This window comes from Ctenopharyngodon idella, chromosome 19, assembly GCF_019924925.1.
Source record: "Ctenopharyngodon idella isolate HZGC_01 chromosome 19, HZGC01, whole genome shotgun sequence".
NCBI classification, from domain to species: Eukaryota; Metazoa; Chordata; class Actinopteri; order Cypriniformes; family Xenocyprididae; genus Ctenopharyngodon; species Ctenopharyngodon idella.
Window position 1 is genome coordinate 8,020,292 of NC_067238.1, and position 24,127 is coordinate 8,044,418.

General features: G+C 37.7%; 1 protein-coding gene and 1 long non-coding RNA gene across 10 annotated transcripts in view; one reads left to right on the top strand and one right to left on the bottom strand.

The window, feature by feature from the left end:
• Positions 1-4,225, top strand: part of slc39a7 (solute carrier family 39 member 7) — a 17,309-nt gene extending 13,084 nt beyond the window's left edge. For all 9 annotated transcript variants that reach the window (XM_051872505.1, XM_051872510.1, XM_051872507.1 and 6 more), the window contains one exon: positions 3,470-4,225. In XM_051872505.1, coding sequence (XP_051728465.1) covers positions 3,470-3,724 — 255 coding nt within the window. In that variant the 3' untranslated portion in view covers positions 3,725-4,225. The remainder of the gene's footprint in view (positions 1-3,469) is intronic.
• LOC127500908 (uncharacterized) lies at positions 3,822-23,886 on the bottom strand. The gene is made up of 4 exons (XR_007926460.1): positions 23,516-23,886; positions 23,174-23,443; positions 18,517-18,558; positions 3,822-16,522 (listed from the first exon to the last, which is right to left on the bottom strand). It is a non-coding gene; the product is annotated as an uncharacterized LOC127500908 (long non-coding RNA).
• Positions 23,887-24,127: the final 241 nt, after the last annotated feature.

The following is a 24,127-nucleotide window of genomic DNA, read 5'->3' on the forward strand; positions in this document are numbered from 1 at the left end:
AGCTCCAGAGAGCTGATTTGTCAATATAGGCTTTTGGGCAAATTATACAGTTTAAAGGGGTAGTTCACCTAAAACAATTCTATTACCATTTATTCAACCTCATGTCCAAACCTGTATGACATTTTATTTTTTATTTTTTTCTGTAGAACATAAAAGATATTTTCAGAAATATCAGTGCTTTTTTTTCCCCACTCCATACAAAACTGTTCTTCACAAACATTCATCAAAATATCTTTTGTGTTCTGCAGAAGAAAGTCAAAGAGGTTTGAAATGACATGAGGGCGAGATTGATGATGACAGATTTTTCATTTTTGAATGAACTATCACATTGTCAAGGTTTTCAGCATCCAGTTATCAGTGTAGTTAATATCTATAAAAAAAATTATAAATTTCTTATGTAATATGAACATAAAATAATGTCTTTAAAGACCCCACAAAATCAAAATTCAAGTTTTGCTGGTTGCAGTCCATATATAATAGCTTTAGGATAATCTGGCAGTCAACTGTTGTACTTTTAAATGCATTTCAATGTATTTGTTTTTTAGAAGATAAACAGATTTCAAATCTGTAGTCTCTCTCTTCTGACTAAACTGAGGCAACATCAGAGAGGGCCATATGCATGATTCAACCAATTTAATGCATTCCAAACCCATTTGAATTCTGCACAGAATATTGTAATTTAAAGCATTATGGAGGAGCCCAAACATCCCCAGTGGCTAGATACCCTTGGTATTATAAACACTGAAAATGAGAACAGGTGACAACTACATTAATTACAAGCTTTTAACCCTTTAAGACCTGAAGGCATTTTAGAGTTGTTTTTTTCTGAGTGACATAACTCCAAAACTCTAGCAAGGATAGTCAAAATGTAGGTATCGTTTGATAGAACACATTTCAATTTTTAGAAAATATAAATTACATTATAACTGGATATTCTCATGCTGAGAAACTGCTGATTTAAAAAAAAAAAAAAAAAAAAAAACCATAATATATTTCATTTTTATTATAATTTTACATATCTTATTTGACATGCAATAATTCAGGAAGGAAATAAGATAAGAGGAAAATTCACAAGTTACAGCATTTGGAACCAAGGTAGCCTTTTTGTTTAGCCCTTGACGCCCCCTAATGGGCATTTTTTAAAATCGTTACTCCATGAGGAATATCTCGTGATCCACACAAGGGATTATGTTGATTTTGGACTCATTTTAATCGTGAGAATCTGCTTTAAATAATGCTGTGCCACAGCATTATACTTTTCTATGATCTGTGCATATTTCATGAAGTTATGAGTAAAAATGCCACTTGAAATCTACATATTTGTTTTTAGTTAAATAAATTATGAAAACATTTTTTTCTATTTATCAGCAAATAACTCTGCACTACTTGGGAGTTAATCGATTTGGCTACATGCATTGTAAAGTTCAGACACTAAGCTTTCAAATGACACCTATTTTGTGTTAATCAAGGAAGAAGTTTTTAAAAATATGATTATTGATTTTTTTTCGTTGCTAAGTGGTGCCGGCGGGCGGTACACTCCGGTTTATAGGGACTATTCAGCACTCGTTAAGAGTTGATCAAAATGGTTAGATGCTTTAAAGTGTCATGAACCCCCCCTGTTTTAGCCGGTCGTTCACACCTCAGAACTGGAAAAAGTCTCTCAAAGTGGGAGTGTAGAGGGGGGGGGAGACAACCAATAAAACACAGAACTACAACACACTCATTATACAGAATAATGAATATTAACATATGAGCGGAGGAAAAAACAAAGTCGAGGGCACCTTGATGTGTTTTAAAAATAGAATTCTATGACAACAAACGAGGGACAGTCACGGAAGAACATTTAAAAGGTCTAATATTTTCATCACGTATACGAGCACTACAGTCTCTGAACGGAAGACTTAATAGAGTTCATATTTAGAGCAATAGATTTTATGAAATATGTCTATAAAAACTTGAAACATGCTTACTTCTGTCCGTTTATGATCTATGATCCACGCAAGTGTTGTTAAACTTATCGCGTCATTCCGTGCAGAAAACGCTCTTATGTGCACTCCGCGTTTTTACATATTAAATATTGTTACATTATTATTTCCCTTGTGTTTGTAGTCAAAGTGCAGCTCTAAATGCATGGAGGGGAAAATACAAACAGCACTTTAATGTTACTGAGGAGGAAACGTACACTTAAGCGTCTGAAGGACAACAACGCAGTTGAACAGGCAGAAGTGGACAGACGCATCATTTGAACTCTCCGCTGTAATGCCATCTCATGCGTAATACAGCACAGTGCTTGGATTAATAGAGTTCATTCTCATGAATAATGAAAATTAATGAGATCTTTGTCATGAATAAATGCAGAAAAGCGTTCAGAAACGGTTGACGTCAGCTCGTTCGTCCAGCCCCGACTGGAGCCCTGGCAGCCAATCACCACTCCGGGTCTTGCCGGTATTACGCATTGACGTCAGAAGCCATGACGTTGCTCCGACTTTGCTTTTCAAACCGGAAGACAGAAATTGCTCTAAAAATGCAAAAATAACTGATTTTAACTCTTGGATTACCTTAATAAGTACCTTTAGTGTTTTAAATGATGTGCAGCCTGTACATATCTGTTCAAATCTCAAAAAATGTGTTTGGGGGTTTCATGACCCTTTAAAAAGCAGAGTTTCTACGCTTTATGTTACCTATTTTGTGTTATTCCACATTTGAAAACAAGCATCGACTGTTCCGGAAACATTGGATAACACATTGCATCCCGGAAAGACGAGAGACATGTTTTTAGCCAAATATGTTACATCATTCCGTTAGTAATATCTCGTGATCGACACAATGGATTATGTTGTTTTTTCCTTTTTTAATCATAAGAGTCTGCTTTAAATGGTGATGTGCCATGATCTGTAATCTGTGCAATTTTCATGAAGTTATGAGCAAAAACACCACGTGAAATCTACTTATTTGTTTTCAGTTATCGCTTGTGCGCTGTTTTTGTTGTAGACTCAATTTGTGCAGACTCATTAGAGGGTGAAAACAATGCAACAGGACAATGTTGGAGGCATGATCTGAACGTGTAAAGTCTCTGATTTTGTATGCAAAAAGTATTATTGTGCTACCTACTTGGTTTCAGTTTCTACTGGCTCTTAAAGAGAGACACGCGAACTGGGAACGCGGGCGCTCCCTTCAGTCTTATAGGGTTGAAAGTGCATCATTACCATTACTAAACATTATCACTGTTTTACTGCAGTAAAAGTAAATAAACTAAACTTTATTGGCTGTTTAAAAAAAAAAAAAAACTCTTTGATATGTCCTGTCCTCCTTCATATTTTGATTCGAAACATTTCAACACATCGAGGGAAAACTGCGCTTATGAAGTCACTTCAAAGGATATAGCAAAAGTGAAATGGGTTCAATGACTTCATTAAACATCAGTGTTTTTAATTTACCATTAATTTTTGACTCTTCCTGTTTTCATCAGGCCATGTGTCTTCAGCTTCTCACCGCCATTGGTGCGTTAGCTGGAACTGCCTGCTCCTTATTGGCTGAAGGGGTGGGTGCCGCGGCCACAGCCTGGATCCTTCCCTTCACCGCCGGAGGCTTTGTTTATATCGCAACCGTCACGGTTCTCCCAGAGCTGCTGGTTGGACGGTCTAGTTTCTGGCAATCAATGCTGGAGATCCTAGCTCTGCTGTTTGGAGTAGGAATGATGGTGCTGATCGCTGAGTATGAGTGAGAGAGGAAGCAATGTTTAAAAAGAACTTGGGGAAATTGAGGTGTACAAACCAATGCATGGTCATCTGAACCTTTTGAGGCTAAAGACCTGAAATGAGTGTTTTGAGATGAATGGTGACATAGACCACAGAATAAAATACAAAAACAAACAAAACAAAACAAAAAAAAACAGAATGAATGAGGAAGAGAGTAAAAGAATGTAAAGCGAGAACTGCACTCATTTACCCAGAGACCAACATGAATGGATCACTTAATCATTTTAGGCACATGAACCAACCTATGGACCAAAATCATGTTTGGTTCTTTATACTGATATGGATGGGATTGAAATGTGGGGACTCTTTGACATTGACCAATATGTTCCCAAGATGTATTGTTTCCAGTCACTGAAGCAAATGCTTCTGCTTATCAGTAGATTGCTTTTTAAGAAATATCAGTATGTTATCATTAAGTCATTTGACTGCTGTTCACTGTTCAATAAAGGTTTGTGATTCTTTTTAAAGCAATGTGTGCTTTGTCTTTGACATTAAGTTTATTAGGTTTCCTGGTGAAATATTCAGCTCTTTCAGGTATAGACGTTACTCAGTGAAAGAATGACACTGCGCAAACACACGTACGTACGTACGTACATGCATACCACAGAGGAATCTGTAGCTTCACATTATCATTGGTGATGGTTCTTTAGAAGGTGCAAACATAGTATGCTTATTGAATTTTAGTTTAGTGGGTTTTTTTCTTGTTATTGTCTGTAACATTATTCATGTAGATGTTTTGACCATGTCTTCTTTAATTTGTTTGAGATTGTAAATGGTTTACATTAATCAGTGTAAAACAAGCATATCACTTCAAAAAATAAAAGTGGAGGCAATGTTTAATTTCAAGTAGAACAATTGTGGTACGTCTCTAACAGTCTTTATTCTGCCTTAGTATGGCAGACAGAAGTGGTGTCATGAATAATTATGAGAAAGCAGTTTATCATAGTATAAGACCTTGTGATGAATGATTATAAAACACTGCTGATGTCTGAGGCTCCCTAAATCATAAAAAGAACATGCACTAACTTTTTCCATCATGTGCAACACATATTTCATTACATTTCAGAAAAATTATTTCCCAAGACAGACCTAAAACAGACCACCTTTTTGAAGACCTCTGACTTCTCCCTTAAATGCAGGACAGATCATTACAAAACAATACTAGACGCAGAGGTGTAAAGAGTACCTTAAAGCCATACTTGAGTAAAAGTACAGATACCTTACAGTGAAAATGACTCCATTACAAGTCACCAATTCCAATAGAACTTGAGTAAAAGTCTTAGAGTATCTGATTTTAACAGTACTTGAGTATTTTACTAATAATAGGCTCAAAGATGCACAAGTCCTCAACACCTAAGAGACATGCCGGTGAAAATAAGAAACAATTGATTTGTAAGATGTTTATTTTCTAAAATAAAAATAAAACTGAACACCTCAATATTGCAATAAATCAAGGTCGACACAACAGCCTCTTAAACGTCTACAAACACTCAGGTCTCAGTTAAGCTCAAATGCACAAAAAGGCCAGAAGTAAACCAATATCCTTCAAAAATGTCTCATCAATATAGTGGATAAATAAAATAAAAAAGTATGTCTACTTTCACTTGATGTGCTGGTTTCAGCCTCATCACCGGCTGAGCTAAAAATCAAACACCTGCGGTTCACAACTACCTGCTAATGCACTCGCATTCATGTAAAGTAGCCTTGTTGACAAGTTTGGGTGAGTAAAGGCAAAATTCACAAGATATAGTACCTTCAATGCCCTTAGATGGCGATATCGCTTCTTTATAGCAGAAACAAAGTACTGCAGAAAAAGTTAGGTGCCATGCAAAATGTAATGTGTAATTGCATTACTCATTACAAATGTATAGGAGTAAAAAGTGCATTTACTTGTTCAAAAATGTAGTCAAGTAGAGATTAAAAGTTGCTAATATCTTTGATACTCAGTACAACTACAAAGTAGCCAAAAAGATACTTAAGTACAGTAACTAAATACATTTACTCAAATACTTTACACCATGGACTTATAATCAAACATCGTTCAACTGCATAATTCTATATCATGTCTACAACCTATATATGTGACTAGTATGCTTAGATCACACATAATTCATGCATTTGTTACTAAATATTGAATGGTTTATTGGAGGTGTGTCTTCTTTACTATATGTGTGAATGATTTCTCATTTCTTGAATTATGGTATGGATCTAATCTGTGTAAAACATATTGTACACATCTTGGTCCACTTAAAGGGGTCTGAGTTTGGTTCTTTTAAAGAGGACCCAAGTGTGAAAACACCCTTATTATAAAATTTATGTCTAAGGGTGATTTCACACTTGGGTCCTCTCTGTAAAAGAACCAAACTCATACCACTTTAAGTGGACCAAAAGGTGAACCAAGTGAAAAAGGACCCAGTTCTCTTTACGTTCACACTGTCCATGTCCCTGAAAGAAGACTCAGATCCTTTTTTGGTCCACTTAAGTATGAATGTAGTCTCAGACCTCTTTGTGTTCATTCTGTTGCTTTATGGATCTAGTCCAGTTTACTGTTTGATGGCTTGACCCTATGGCCTTCAAAATTTGATCCCATTCACTTAAATGTATGTTCCTCACTAACCAAGGAATTTGTTTGTAAAGATTATTATTATTAATTGTTATTTTGTAATATTACATTACTACAAATGCTCTTGAATGAGCTTAAGTTGTTTATCTTTTGCACAAAAATATAAATTTTGTTGCAATATTACATCCGTATTCTTGCACTATATCACACATCTGTCTTTGTAAATAAAATTTATTTTGTATTGTTTTCCTTGTTTTTTTTTTTTTTTTGACACTTAAAATTTTTTGACTCTTTAAATTTTTTGACACTAAATTTTTTTTAATTTTTTGACACTTTAAATGCATTAAGATGCTACAGATAATTCAGTTTAGTACACGTGCTGTGACAGCTGGTTTTCTGTGCATGCGCTAGGTGTGTGCGCTTGTAAAACCGTATATATATCAGGGGTGTTTCCTCTGAGGCGGCAAGGGAGGCAGTTCCTCCTCAAAAAAATAGAATGAGAAAGTAATCCATATTACAAAAATACAACAAAGCAAATATTACAAAATGTGACATTAAAAAGTGTGTAAGTCACTCGTATTTCTAAAGGAACACTGTCCAACAGCAACACCCGCAGGTAAAGTTACAGCGGGAGTCTGCATCTCTCGTGCCTCCCTTCCCCTCATAGAAAACCAATAGACCCCCTAAAGCATCCAGTGGGTTTTGTGAGGGATAACTGAGAATGAATGGGGGAAGGTCACGTGAGAGGAGGCAATGCCTTCATCGCGCTATGATTGGATGAAATTGGTTATGATTGGTTTGTGCTATAAATCCCGCCTCTTGTTTATGTGCGTGTTACGTGTGTCAGTCTGAATGAACAAAATGAGGGCGTCAAGGGAAGACTAATTGAAAAGTAAGTAAACAGCTCAGCCACTTAGATATCACCGCTTTATGTCACGTCATAATTAAACTTGAAAAGACCTGAAAACCTGATGACTACGGGGGGTTTTAGTGCAATCAGCTTGGTGAAATTATAGCTACATCTTTGTGTCTGTGACAGACAGTGTTTACCGAGCATGAATGATGATCCGAAATAGCCTAAGTTGACTATTAAAAAGAACAGCTGAACATCAATGCACAAATAAAATATATTGTTTAAATTGTTACTGCCTTTAGTTATTATATTGGAATAAACATAAAAATGCTTAAACACTAACTTTATGAGATTGACTTGTTAATGTAAAAATACAATTTAAAAGGTATGTAAAAGGTATGACAAAGTGTTCACTTGCTGCCTAATATATCCCACCCAATAACAGGCATAACATTATGACCACTGACAGGTGAAGTGAATAACACTGATTATCTCTTCATCACGGCACCTGTTATTAGGTGGGATATATTAGACAGCAAGTGAACACTTTGTCCTCAAAGCTGATGTGTTAGAAGTGTAACAGCCTAAACTATGTATTTACATGCATCACATTATTGTGCGTTGTGCCTTTTAAGAGACTGATCACTTCACTCAAAGCACGCTATGCGGTGATGACGTAGAAGGACTACGTGACTATGTGATGAGTACCATGGTAGATGAAAAAAATGTGCTCTCTCATCTTGTTATAATTTTGCTTTACTTTTATTTGTAATGCTAAGAAAGAGTCAATCTCTCATGTATGTGAGGAGCGTGTCCCTGTGGACCTGCCATTAAACGTGTGGAATACAGACTTTTCGCCTTCAAACTCTTTTATTCCATAGATTTAACTAGCGTTATCTGGGCCAAAGCATTACAGAAGCAGGAAAAATGGGCAAGCATAAGGATTTGAGCAAGTTTGACAAGGGCCAAATTGTGATGGCTAGAGGACCGGGTCAGAGCATGCCCAAAACTGCAGCTCTTGTGGGATGTTCCCGGTCTGCAGTGGTCAGTAAAGTGGTCCAAAGAAGGAACAGTGGTGAACTGGCGACAGGGTCATGGGCGGCCATGGCCCTGTCTTTTACATCACGTGGATGGCCAGGTGCGTGTGCGTCGCTTACCTGGGGAACACATGGCACCAAGATGCACTATGGCAGTGGTTCCCAACTGGGGTACGTGAGTTGACGGAGGGGGTACGTGAGCAAAATGCCGAATTTTGCCGTTCATTTAATTCTTCTCCACCTTAAAATAACAGAAAATACATGCTCAGTTTTAATAACAGGCACAATGCCATAAATGCATGACATCCAATCAAAATACCACATCTTTTGCTGTCAAAACTGACTGCATCCATTTCCACATAAGCAGCGTGCTTATGGGTGCATATAGGTTGTGTGCAGTCTGCTGCCTTAGCAAACCACGCTACATTATTGCCGTTCTCGACAATGTACCTGCAAATTTAGCACTTACTAGCACGAAGAACAAATAGTCTGGCACAAAAGGTGCATAGAGATCAATTTAAGATTCAAACTCTTGATACAAAACATACCTTTTGTGAGTTCTTGTTTTTAATGTTGATAATATTATACGATCAAGAACGCAAATCCAAATATCCACACTTTTGCAAATGTGACATTGATTTTATACGACATTTCAACAAACAAAAGGCTAATAATAAGTGATGTTCTTCACAGTATTGTCAGTATTTGCTCTATTTTGCAACAAATAGCTCCAATGAAAGCCACAGCAGAACTCAACAGCGGTGTTTCGTCAAAGTTCAATGTTTCATTCATAAATACAGCCACTTGCTTCACTGAACAAATGACTTGATGACTCACGCATTACGACAGTGACTTACCATCATCTACTGGGGGTTTTGGTATTTAAAAGAATCACTTTTCACATTTTTATCATAGCATATTTCTCTATTGAACATTTTTTTATTTAAAACATTATTCATGTTGTAAAAGTATTTATAAAGATAACAAAATGCACTGGAAAGTCAAAGTGGGACATTCACATAGACTCTATTGTGAAAAAGACCCAACAGAGGCTGTACTTCCTCTGCCAACTGAGGAAGTTCAACCTACCACAGGAACTGCTGAAACAGTTCTACTCTGCCATCATTGAATCCGTCCTATGCACTTCAATTACCGTCTGGTTCAACTCAGCTACCAATTCTGACCTCAGAAGACTACGTCGGATAGTCCGTACTGCTGAGCGAATCATTGGTACAACCCTCCCCACTCTCCAAGATCTGTACTTATTCAGAGTGCGCAAAGGGCTGGCAAAATCACTCTGGACCCCTCACATCCAGCACACTCCCTCTTTGAACTGTTGCCATCTGGTCGACGCTACAGAGTCCTGAGCTCCAGAACGACCAAACACAGGAACAGTTTCTTCCCTCAGGCAATCCATCTCATGAACACTTGACAATAAACAAGGAACACACAACACACATACACACATACACACTATTATACATTCATTTATTTAACACACATACTTCTTTACATTTCTAATTTACACCTAACATATCTGTACATAGTAAATTGCCTATTTTAATTTATTTTAATTTGTATATTGTGTCTTTGCTATTTTGCACATTGTCTGTATATTTGTATATTGTTCTTTTTATTATCTGTGTCTTGTCTTGTCACTGTCACTCTGTTGCACTGTGGATTATCCCACTCCTTCCTCAAATACTGAAGTCTGACTGCATTGCGGCATTAAAAATTACTTGCCAATGGTGACAGAGCACGAAATATGGGCAAAGCCATTCACTATATGCTCGGCTCTCAGTGCCTTTGCCTCAAAATCTTTCTCCTTCATGAAGCAATCATTGAATTCTTCTTGCCGTTGATCTTGCCTTTAAGAGGACAGTGCTTTCTTTCGCCACCTCCCTTCTTCGTTCCGGCAGGAAGAAAAGATGATGTCCATCAAGGAATATCGTACGTGTGGTGGAAACATTGTTTCGTTTACTGTGGTAACACTGTTACGGAACACGGACTCACAACGATGTAGCAATGAATATGAGAGTTTATTGGACGTGGCAGGTAAAGTAAACAGGAGCCCAATCTCCTGAATCTTCCTCTCTGCTTGCCCATTCGACTGTGGATGGTACCCTGATGACAGACTGACGGTCACACCTAGGAGCCTGAAGAAATCCTTCCATACCTGGGAAATGAATTGTGGGCCTCTGTCAGACACAATGTCCTCTAGGATACCATAGTATCGGAATACATGATTGAAGAGAAGTTCCGCTGTTGTCATGGCAGTAGGTAAGCCCTTCAGAGGAATCATACAGCAGGATTTAGAGAATCGGTCAACAATGACTAGGATACGTGTGTTACCTTCAGATGGAGATAGGTCGGTGGCAAAGTCTACTCCTAGGTGTGACCAAGGGCGCTGTGGTACGGGCAAGGGAAGAAGTTTGCCAGATGGAAGATGGCGTGGGCTTTTGGAGATGGCGCAGTCGGGGCAGATAGTGAATAAATTTTACTGTGGGGCACTGGCTCATCCGGAAGGAGGTTGATGGCAGAGTCCCATGGCCTGTGTGAAGGCAACGACAATGCCTGTTTGGGGCAGAATACGTCACTGAAGGGGGCGTAGCAGGCTGGAATCTCCATGGATTATGGTTCAACCGGGCTCTCGATGGAGGTGGTGTTGACTGAGAGAGGCTTCACTGGATGAGGAAGCATCCGGGAAAACAGCTATCGTCCCACTTCAGGACTTCACCGGTGTTCCAGGAGAGAACGGGGTCATGTTGCACTAGCCACGGGCGCCTTAGAATTATACCAGCGGTGGAATTCTCCAGAAACAGGAAGACGATGGATTCGGTGTGCAACGGTCCTATTTGCAACTGGACAGCTCCTACAGCATGGCGCACATTCCTCTTGTTTAAGGGTTTGCCGATGATCGACTGGACCTGGTAATGAGTCTCAATGGGCCTCTTCTTGAGGTTGAGCTGGCGGCAGAGGGATTCGAAGATTAAGTTTCTAGCTGACCCAGAGTCGAGGAGAACGTACTGGATGGGAGACGTGAGGCAGTAAGAATAACTTCAGTAGTAAGTGGCTTCGTATTAACAGACACTGAATGGATGACACTCACCATAGGTCTTGGTGGATGAATGGGACAGGCCAATGGCGGATCTACCGGGGTGGCACGGGGTGGCAACTGCCACCCTAAGAAAAAGCTTTGCCACCCCAAAATTATCACAGAATAAAATATAAATGTAAGCAGTGTTTCAAGTACTGCTTTTCAACAGCGGCTTCAATGTGATGACCTAAAAAAGACAGCTTAATGCAAAATAATGGCAAGAAACATGTCTTTCAATGTGCATGATGGTTGCGTGCAGCGCGCCCAGTGTAGTCAGCTTCATTAACAAATGACTCTTATGAACCGGTTCAAAAACACACAGCACAGCCAAGTTCACGTACAAATTTTTTTTCCCCATTTGTTCGTGAATCGGAAAATTACTGCTTCCCGGCTAACTCAGAAGTCCTGTGAGAAATGTAATCCTATCTGAATATGTCTGAGATTCATTTTCGTAATTTTTTGGCAAGCTGATTCACCGCCCGCTCCACTTTCATCATGGATAAAGGTCTTTTTGTCATCCAACGAAACAATAATATGAAATCAATAAGAAGATCCCGATCACAGAAACTAATAGCAGAGTTAGGTAAGAATCTAAACGTATTTTAGCTTTTCTCGATTGCTAACACATTATAAGTGATTCAGTTGGCCGGGCCCAGTTTCCCAAACCATCAGTTCTCAAAACAAAGACACATTTATCAAAACGTTTAACAATGACAACATTAGGTAGCAAGACTGATGACACACCAGTCAAAATCTGAGAGAGAGCTGAAAGAATAATTTATCGGGGTTTTAAACTTACACAGTAGGCCTACTAGTAGCTTTAGATGAGGGAAATTTCACTATTCTGTGTACAGTAAACTGTAGCAAGTTGTACACCCTCAAACTTGTGATTGTCAACTTTCTTTGTAGCCATTTGTTATGTGTAGCCTACTGTATTTTTGCAAAACTGAGAAATGACTGCCTAAGGATATAGTCTTGTGTCAGAAGACCAATACACTGCTATAGTACTGTATATAGCTACTTTAATGAAATTTAGCCAAATGTTCAGAGAATGCTGAATTTACTGTGGTGCATACCAAGTTCATACATATTTTTCTCATGCTTTTCATCTACTGCAAGATCACTTTACAATAGTAAAATGAAAAAGAAAAATTCCCTCCAAAAGGTCATTGCTGTATTTTGCTGTATCTGCATCTGTAAATTTATTTTTGTATAGTGTAGTAGACATTGAGCTGCAAAATAATTCCTGAATCCCAATAAGGTTTTTGTTACAGTGTTATATGAATTGATCTGACTAGTGTTCACTGGGCAGTGCAGTAGGCCTAGTCTGTGTATTTGTTAAGTTTTGTGTGTCATCTGATGCCAAAGTTTGATTTTGTCAGACAAGAATAAGTTTTTGACTAGAACATTTATTTTGACCTGGAAGCTTGAGGTTTGTACAAGTTGGTGTATAGTTTTGAGATTGTGTTTATAGTTGTGAGAAAATGTTGAATTGTTTCATGAATTGTGCGTTAGCAATCAAGAAAAACAATAAGACTGAAAAGTTTGAAAGACAAATTTATGCTGGCTTGTCATAAAGCCAACTTAAAGTCTTGTTTAAAAAACATAAATAGTTTGGTCAGTTCGGCCAGAATATAGATGTTCTGGGTGATTGCTAAAGTGTTGCTAGGTGGTTTCTAGGCTCTTGCTATGCAGTTGCTGGGGTGTTGCCTGAGTATGTAGTTGATAGGGTGTTCTGGGTGAACACACACAGACATTCCCACCTCTGTTAATAACAGAAACTCAAAAATTGTTCGCAAAAAAACAAGTTTTTGTTGTTCTTTAACTTGCACTAAAACATGTGATTTATACCATTGAAGTAGCCTGTGTAATATTAATAAAACTGCTCATCTCCTTTAGTGATACAAGCTTAGACTAATTTAGAATCTGCTGATGTTTTTCGTATAGTGTCTTGACTTGGTGCCATGATGGATATTGAAATCTTGTTATTTATTTTTAATTTTAAACAGTATAGATGACTACTTTGTGGTAATGCAATGTTTGTGAACGCAATTGTGTATGTCAGGCCATAAATCTCCAAAAACTATGCATGGGCGCTTGCTTTGGTGTTGCCACCCCTCATAGACCTCATGCCACCATATAAATAATTTTCTAGATCTGCCCCTGGGACAGGCAGTGATAACATGTCCCCCAGAACCACAATAGAGACAAACGACCCTGGGTCAGCCTCCTCTGCCGCTCATTTCTCCAGTTGCATGGATTCTGGTTCTGGAGAGCTAGTATACTCTGGCTGGCGAGGACGTGGTGGTGAAGGCTGGCCCTGTAGGTCTTCCAGGCAGGGCTGCATACAACGATTGGTGCGGATGGAGAGATGGATGAACCGTTCTAGCCCGATGGCATCGTCGTGTCCAGCCAGATGCAGTCAAAACCAGGGATTTAATCCTTGCCAGTAGGTGGTGATGAGTGAGCACTCATTCCAGCCACTGGCCGCTGCTAGGGTTCTGAACTGAAGAGCATAATCAGAAACAGACATTTTCCCTTGAGAAAGATGATATAATTGCTCACCAACAGAAGAATCGCCATCAGGAACCCCAAAAACTTCACAAAAATGAGTGGTGAAATTACTCAGTGTTTGCATGACAATCAATTTTGATTCCAGATGGTTTGGGCCCAGTGAACCGCTCGTCCCCTCAGCAGGGTGATTATGAAGGCTATTTTGGCTCTTTTGGTGATGAACCGGTGTGACTGCATCTCTAGGGCCAGCAAACACTGAAGAAGAAATCCGTCGCAATCCTCCATCGAGCCAGAGTAGGGCATTGATGTGGCCACGGGACTGGATACCACTGGCGATGGAGTGACTGTGATCTCTGTGACTGGGTGGTGATGGAGCCTGGCTGATCTCTGACAAACACATGCTGAAGTCACATTTGTTCTCGTGCTGTGCCGTGTGGCTTTTCAGTTTGGCTGAGCTAACATAGCCCCTTTTGTTTTGTTAAATAGTAAGGCATGTCCTGCTGAATTCAATAATGCTGAATCAGGCGGGTATATAATTAGTTAGTATAGTCCCTTGTTGTGACGACCAGCAAGTCTACCTATGCTAGTCCACTGGGCAAGGACAAGTGCCAAGTGCTACTGATGAACTTTTCTCCACTCTAACATCTTGTTTAAACAAATTTCCCCCCTTTCATCCAGGCCAGCTCGCGCCATCATCAACTCTCTTCACACTGGTACCTTTCCCACAGCATTTAAGCAGGCTCGGATAACCCCAATGCTTAAAAAACCCACTCTAAATCCAGCTCTTTTAGAAAACTACAGACTGGTATCCCTTCTACCATTATTTACTAAGACACTTGAACGAGTCATGTTCTACCTTTTGACAGAACAAGCTCCTGGACAAACAACCAGTCTGGTTTCAAACATGGACACTCAACTGAGACTGCCCTGTTTTCGGTTATTAAAGCTCTGAGATGTATGATGTGTTTTGGTAGTTTCAGTGCATTTTGAATGTGAAATAAACTGAAACTACCAAAACCAAAAACCAAAAAAAAGAGAAGTTGTGAAAGTGTGATGTAATTATTGAGAAAGGGCTCCTTTTGATTGTTGTAATAATAATAATAATAATAAAACTGCCGCTATCTACACAGATTTTATTCATTTTCATTTCTTTCACAAATGTTTACATCACACAAACCTATATCATAGTGGAGTTTAGTTCATATACTTCCAAACACGTGTCTGGTGCAAGAAGATTAATTTTATAACATCATTAAGATGATTTATTCATAATGAAAGTGACGAAAGTCATCATGACAATAAGCACAACAACTATGTATTTCTCTCTTCTATTTTGATTTTATGAAAGACAAACAATTTAGACTCCATGTATTTTTTGGCGGTGGTATGAGTGCACTCCCTAGAGGTAATCTACTGTATATATAAGCTATAACAGCACTATTTTGTTCAGAACTGCAGTTATGAGTATAATTATGTTTGTAACTTTCAACAATCATCTTATTTTAAAAACTTAGTGCACATGTGACAACCACATATACCTAAGAACTAAAAATGTGTTGTTGCTTTTTTAAATGATAGTTCAGTTAAAATGATCTCATCTGCATTTTCATATAGGTGTACAAATGCTTTTACACTTTTATATAATTACTTAGGCTGCATTGATACTGATCAGTCAGTACCCAGTTAAAAAATTTGGCGCAGTCTAGTCCAACATTTTAGAGAAGGGGAGATATGAGAGCAGTTACGAACTGTAGAACGGGGTCTGATCAGTAAGCCATCGATGTCAACAGACAAATCAGAATGAGAAATAGTATGATTTTTGGAATCAATTAGTAATACATTTTTGTTTTGTTTCCCTTGATAATGCTGGTCATTTTGATGTAATTCATACAGGCATTTAAAGAGCTTGTGGGGAGAAGACAGTAAGTATGGAGCTGATATAAAACTTTGTGTCATCAGATCAATGATGTAACCAAGAGGAAGCAACCAAGAATAAAGATGCCACAAAGTGTCTAAAATGTAATTGACTCAGTGTAAACTTCTTGTTTATAGAATTTGTTTATATTTTTTTGCAATGCTTCTTGTTTGCCACTGAGTTGTCTTGTGAAATATAGCATGAAATGGGGAGAGAAAAAAAAGTTCTCAAAAAGGAATTTTATGTTATCACAATATGTTGAAACCGTCAGTTGAGTAATCCCACATCATCCCACATATGAAAGTAAGATGTTCTGTTTTTTTAGATGGATGAGTCCTTTAATGTAAGTCTTTGCCATTTTATGCACATTTCCCACTTTATTGTTCCTCACTCTCCTCCTCAAGCTGCATGATCTGAGGTATCATTCATGTCCATAGCACAAATGGTGTGGAAGTTTAATATTATTAGGGGTTTAATCAAATATCTAACACTAAGTATGAACAATAGTAACAGTGGTTCTTTATCTTATCAGAAAGTAAACAATTTATTTGTCAAAAGCTTTCTTAAAGACTTAAATCAGTTTCATTGCTGTTCTCTCAGGTTAATGTAATACATATCAGTCACCGATGTTTGAGCATGGTCTGTAGTGTGAGCTCTTTGCTTTACATTGTCAGAAGAGTATAAAGCTTGCACTGCAGCTGCAGTAGCAAAGAGAAACATCAGAGCTGCCAGTCCAACACCGCCGAACATCAACACTTGCTCCATCACATTCACATGGCTAGCACCTGAAGATGAAAAAAACAATTTAAATGTAATTCTCACCATAGGAGATATTCCAGCCTACACAACCTTACTTTTTTCATCAGTGAATTGTCAGTGAATCAATCTGAAATTTCATGTAAGACTGCTCCTAAATGCATCTCTTGAAAAATTCTTAAGAAGTTCTCAAAAGTAAAGTATCTGAGATGATTCATTTAATAACATCATATGAGAAATTTATTTCTTGTAACATTTTAGTGTTGAGCGAAAAAAATTAGAAGATCTCTTCAAATTAATAAACAATAGTATTTCCATCAGAAACACAAACATCCAATAAGAAGTAAAATATCACAATAGTAATGTCTTACATGTAGCTAGCATTATAATATTTGATGCGTAATATTTGAAACAACTCAAATTCAACATCTTACCTTACATTTAAAATAATTAAATAAATAATTGTTCTTTTCTTAAGAACAAAAGAGCATTCATAAAGGGTTAGTTCACCCAAAAATGAAAATTGTGTCATTTATTTCTCACCCTCATGTCGTTCCACACCCGAAAGACCTTCGTTCATCTTCAGAACACAAATTAATATATATATTTGACAAAATCCGATGGCTCAGTGAGGCCTGCATTGCCAGCAAAATCATTTCTTTTTTCAATGCCCAGAAAGCTACTAAAGACATATTTAAAACAACTAATGTGAGTACAGTGGTTCAACCTTATTATAAAACGACGAGAATACTTTTTGGGGAAAAAAAAAAAAAAAAAGCGACTTTATTCAACAATATCTAGTGATGGGCAATTTCAAAACACTGCTTCATGAAGCTTCGTAGCTTTACGAATCTTTTGTTTCAAATCAGTGGTTCGGAGAGCATATCAAACTGTCAAAGACACATGAACTATTGAAATTTCGAAACACTTGACGTAACAAAGCCTCGTTTACTGAAATCACGTGATTTTGGCGCTCAGAACCACTGATTCTGTAATGAAGGGCTGACAGCGTGAGGATCCATTTGCAGTTTCTTTATTGTGACAACAAAGCACAAGGCAGACAAGGGCAAGACAGTAGCGAAAACAGGGACAGGCTTGGGTCGAGGCAGGCGGCAGACAAACAGAATCTTACAACAGGCAGAGTTCAGGGCAGGCGGCAGACAAACGTAATCCAGGAAACAGGCAAGGTTCAAGGCAGGCGGCAGAGGTTCACAAATGATAAACAGTCCAAACGATAGCAGGGTAACAGTCCACAAGAAAACGCTCAGTAGTGATCACCGGGGCAAATCAAGACTTCACAGTGTATGGATGCGTGTGTGCGTCTGAAATAGTGTGAGTGTGATGCAATGCAGGTGTGTGCAATCAGTCCCAGGAATGAGGGCCTATGGGTAACGTAGTCCAGAAGGAAGTGACTCAGAACTCAGGTGATGGCTCCCTCCGGCGGCCGGGAGGAGGAGCCGCGGGAGCCGTATTCGTAACAGATTCGAAACAAAAGATTCATAAAGCTTCGAAGCTCCATGAAGCAGTGTTTGGAATCGCCCATCACTAGATATTGTTATTTTGTTTTGTTTTTGTCAGACAAAAAGTATTCTGGTCGCTTTATAATATTAAGGTTGAACCACTACTCACATTAATAGTTTTAAATATGCTTTTAGTACCTTTCTGGGCATTAAAAAAGGAAATGATCTTGCTGGCAATGCAGGCCCCACTTTCGACCACTTCCAGAGGTAACAAAACGCATCTTAATAACAGGTGTAAACAGGGCCTTAGATTCATAAATCCTCATTTATTTTATCACGGTACAAACATTCATAATGAGGCGGCGAAAATATAAATTAACAAATGAATGATGCTCTGGAGTCTGTCTTTATTACACAACAAGATGGTTCTGAATTCCATCAAAACACACAGAGAAACAATTTCCCAACAGCTGTGCAGAATTTGCTTTGATTTCATGGAAAAATCTGAAATTAGTTAAGCAGCAGTTAAAAATCATGAGTGATACCCTTTATTTCTTACTGACCTTTGAGACATTCAGTCAGATCTTCAGTGTTCTGTCCATCAGCTGTGTAAATTATACAGAGAACACATTTAATACATGCAACAAAGAACAATTTTGTTCTCATCGATTAACTCATAATCTCAGTGAACAGCAGTGTTAATTTCGTTAAATCATTTATCATAATTTTCCTCACCATTTTTTCACTGATGAAAATGAGACGATAACTATAAATAAAAAGCAGTTCTGAATGACAAAAATGACAAAAATCTATTGACATTTTCGTCAACGAATAAAAACGAGACGAAAATGTTAGGGAGGGGCGATTTGGGAAGAGATCCAGTCCAGTGTTGCCAAGTCCAAGGTTTTCCCTTGGAATTGGGCTACTTTTACACTGTTGTTGTTGGTTTTTTTTAGTCCGTGGGTTAAAGTGTAATTTTCATCTTCAAACTAAACTTGGGTCTTAGGCTGACAAAGTTTAAATCTCATCTGGCCTTTGACTACTGGAAGTGGTTGATAGTGGACAAGCTCAAGAAGTTTTAGACCCCGTTTACACCTGTATTTAGCATCGTCCACTTGATGTGATCTGACGTGATCTGATCGACCAAATGCATCTTAATACCAGGTGTAAACAGGGCCACAGTTGCTAGGCGACAAGAACAATTCTCCGTACGCTAGGTCAATTTAACAACGCTCGTTCCAACCTTCGTGGTCTTCGAAGGCATGGCCTTTGAAGTCTGCGTCCTTCGAAGGATGCAGCCTCTGAATTGGGATGCAGTAGATGCGCACATTTGAACGTGCTGATCTACGTGGCAGGACATATGTTGGCATACATTTTCAGCATGTTTCATAAAATGGTCAAAAATTTAAAAATCTGAAAAAGCGTGACAACGCTAAAGACAGCTCAATTCAGTCCGGTTTTCTGTGTGCACACAGAAAGCCACCTCTCAGACAGGGCCAGAGAACTGAATTGAGCTCTCTTTCATGTCTTTTAGCGCCTGAACAGACAAATACACACAAAATTGTCAAAATGGCTCGACAGCGGCCCCTTAAATGGGGTCTGAAAACTTGGTTGGTATATAAAACATGCTTGCATGTATTAGTATGAAACTCACATATAGACCTCATCGGGCCTAACAACTATACGCCAGCTCAACAGGAAGTCTGCTATTATGGTTTTTTTGAAAAACGCATGCTCTGGAATTTGATATTCTCCTCCTAGGTCATTCATACGATCACCACCAAACTCGGTCAGCATGAAGACATTGAGGATGCTAAATTGCGAGCGGACTTTTGATATCTCAAACGGTTTGGCCGTGGTGAGGCAACGAATTTATGGTGAGATAAGGGAAACAGGAAGTGTGTTATAACTTCTGCATACATTGATTGATTTTGATGAAACTTCATCACATGGATGTGACTATTGTGAGTCTAAGTTATAGCGCCACCAACTAGCAGCAGGAAGCGTGTCACTTTCAAAATGCTTTGAGATCCCCCTCTTATTTTTACCTGATTTGCTTCAAACTTCACTAGCAACCTACAGTCACTAAACTCAGTACACATACTGTTCTCATTAAGCCGGACAACTTTCTAATTTACAGTCATTAGCTTCGACCAACAGGAAGTCAGATATTTTGGTTTGAATGTGGATTTATTTGAATAATCAAGCTCTGAAATTTTAACTACTCCTCTTAGGGGATTCGTGCAATTACCACCAAACTTTCTGAACATGATGACAAGATACTAAAGATGCTAAATTGCGAATGATTATAGGATATCTCGAATAGTGTTGCCATGGCAAGGGTTTAAATAAGGACAAAAAAGGGAAAGAGAAAGTGTCTCATATCTTGTAAAATCATCGTTTGACTTAAATTAAATTAAGATTGTATGTTTGGTAATTGAACCTGGATGAATTTAAAATGAATGTACTATATTTCAGATCAATATATTTGTTTTCTTTCAAATATTTCTTCTGCATCTCTCTCTCTTTGTCCTGCCCCCTCCCCCCTTACTCCCTCACTCTTTCTGTGTGTGTGTGTGTGTGTGTGTGTGTGTGATGTGTTTTAGCACTTCACACGAAATAAACATGAATGGATGTAGGATGAATGAATAAAGAAGGTATGTTGCAAGATCCAGTACAACTTACTGAATCCGTATCATGTTATATGTAATGTTAATCGATCAATCATTGTTTCAACTGTGGAAAAGCGCCAATAAAATAGCTTGTAAAAATGTCACATTTACCGTAACATTTACCTCAGAAAAGCCGTTCAATGTCAAAAAACGGGGTAGTCAGCTACAAAAATGAACTTAAAGAGGAGCATTTTGATATATATCCACTGTGACTATAGGCCATTGCATATTCATGTACTTAACATGTGCTTCAGTACTGAATGTATAAAAACCGTTTTATGACGGTCACCATTTAAATGTTTAGGCCGATATTAAAAACAAATAGAAACAGTATTAAAAACGAGTAGAAACATAATTATGTCATTAAAAATTTATTATAACTTTATTATAAAAACTTCTTTATGTGTAATTTATATGTAAGTAGCTTGCAAATCAATTAATTGTAACCTTTAATATTATAATGAAGTACCAGCTGTGGTTAGTTGAGAGATATTTTTTCTTTGAGGAAATTTGCCATGTACTGTACCTGATAGGCCCCAAATTAATCAATATTGAATTGAAGGTGATCAAATTGAAATCAAATCGCAAGCTTCTGAATCAAAATCGAATCCAATTGTGAAATTTGTGTCAATGCCCAGCCCTAGTGTCAATAAATGTTTTTTTTAGGGGTTCAAGCACGTAGTGCTGAAACCCTATTGTAATTGTAAGGATTTTTTAATTTTTCTTATGCCTTAAAACTGATCGGGCAGCCCAAACCATAAAGCATAGAGACTTGAAACTTTGTCTGATGGTAGTAATCTTGCTCGCTACTCAGATACCCGGACTCGTCCAAATCAGCCAATAGGTGGTGCTACAGCGATCAAAAAACGCAAAATCGCTAATAACTCCTAGACCGTTTGTCATAGAGTCAAGTGTCTTATATCATTGCAATCCTTGGCACAAAACAAACAAAATGTATATCTCCGCCAGGAAAAACTTTCTGCCATTTTGAATTTTGTCCAAAACCTACTTTTGCAAACTAGTCCTAGGTTTTTCGCCCAATCAGAACCAAACCAGTGCAGAAAGATTCTCTGGAGTCTGAATATCAAAAGTTATCAAAAAAAGTTGAAATTTCGATTCAAGGGCGCTAAGGGGCACCAAAACATTCGAAATGGGCACAGCCACTTTTAAGAACCAATGAACCAATGCTGTCAATCAAATCGTTCATTAATTATTCGCAAATATGTGAAAAACCTACTTTTGCGGACTAGTCCTAAGTTTTTCGCCCGATCGGAACGAAACCAGTGTAGGACAATTCTATGGACTCTCTAGATCAATAATTATCAAAAAAAAAAGTTGAACTTTACCCTTTGGGTCGCTATAACTGGGTCATTTAGAAAATGGGCGTGGCTAAATATACCCAAAAGCCTATAAAACCTAAACAAAAACTCAGAACTTCACGAAAATAGGTGAGCACATGCAGCATATGACTCTAAAGAAGCACACCAATTTTTGTGTAGATCGGACCATAGGTGGCGCTATAATTGTGAAAAAACTTTAAAAAACATAGGTTTTTAATGGTTTTAGATGAAAATGTATATAATTTTGGATGTGGTCGACTTATTTTCATGGGAGTCATGTCTTTAGACTCTTGAGTCCTTGCCAAGTCCAACGATACCAAACATGGTAGGTTTCGCCTTATGGTTTTTGCTACATTGTGATTTAGCGCTTAAAAAACTTTTGCGAATATCTTCGAAACCGTTAATCCGATCAAGACGAAACCATCGTAGGAAACATGAAACCTAAGTTGGTTTACTATATGTTAAAGCCCAATTGTCAAAATTTTGATAGGAAGTGGCTAAAAAAAAATTTAAACAAAGTCTTAAATTTTTTTTGTTTTTAAGCAAATGTTGTTTTTTCAATTTATTTTCTTGTGGGAGTGCACCAGAATGCTTAGTTTATATGTTAAAATCACGAAAATTTTCTCATGGGGGTGGATGCCCCCAGACCCCCCTACTACTGTTTACTTTGTAAACATGTCAACTTTTTCACCACTTTGGAGTTTACATTGTGTGTACATGTCATTTATTTAAAATACTTCATTTATTATTTCAATATCCGAATATGATATTAATTCCCACAGAAAAAAAAAAGGTTTATATTTGTGACGTGCTGTCTTTGAATTTGATCATTGTACATTATAAACAAGACAAGAATTAGCTGAATAAACGTAGAAAAACATAGAAAACAGTTAATAGACAACAGTTAACATTGAAAAAGACAGGACCAATAAGAGCAAAACGAATCGATTATAGTATAAGCTGAGTCCGACATATAACAAGGGCTTGTGTTAATGGTAAAGCGTCCATCATTTAATGAATTTTAAAAACAGGGATGGATACTTTTGACAAAAAAAAAAAAAAAAACACAAGCAACAATCAATTAAACCTAACGCGTCAATTTTCATTTTACAATGATCTCCCCTCTCTGTTTGTGCGCATGCATTTGTGTTTGCATGAGAGAGCATGTGCAGCACTGAGACGATACTTTTACGGTTCTGGTTTCTTACCTTGTTTCACTGTTAGACATGCCACTGGTGTCCCGTTGCAATAATACAAGCCTTCATCCCAAAATGAGGCAAACCAGATAATCAGAGACAGATCTGGCAATGAGCTGTGATTGTTATTATTCATGTGTCTGATTATCTCTCCATTATCAGTGCTGAGGATGTACACTTGATGTCCTTTCATATCTCTGCTCCAGGTCACTTTCCCAATCTTCAGGTCACCACAGGGAAGAATAGCCATGCCATTGGGTCGGACTCGCTGATGCTGGAGAGCTGACATAACACAGGATCACAAATCAACTCATTGAAGACAAGAGCAGTATTAATGGTAAAAAGCATACATACCATGTGTGTTCACAATGAACCCATAAAACGAAAAATGGAGTAAACCAATGACCCTCATAGTCTCATAGATGTGATATCTGGTTGATGTAATGTCTCTCTGATACACAGTTCCTCTTTCACTGTTACTCCATAAAACATTTATATGGTGTTGTTGGTCATGTGGTTGTTCTGAACAGTCATCGTCATTTTTTGTTGCTCTCAGAAAAGCTAAACATTTATAATAACCCTGAAGTATCAAATTGTGATTTAGTCAGAATTTTTTAAACATGGTGAGTTGGTTACTCCTTTAAGTTCTTTAACTTCTTTAATTCTTTACTTCTTTCTTGCTGAGTTCCAGCATTAGTTCATAAAACATGATATATAATCTTAAAGATAATCTTCTTAGTCTTATTTTCAGATGGTAACCAATAAGGCACTTTTCTGAAGTACTAAACCAGATTTCCCAAACAAACAAACAAAAAAACAAACAAACAAACATGTTTTCACATCAGTTTTGGAGTAATTTAAATTAAAAACATTATTTTACAGTATTTGAAGAACAATAATTATAAAATATTTATGACAGTGAATATTTATTTTGTGTATGTTATAATCCTAAAAATTGTCTTATCA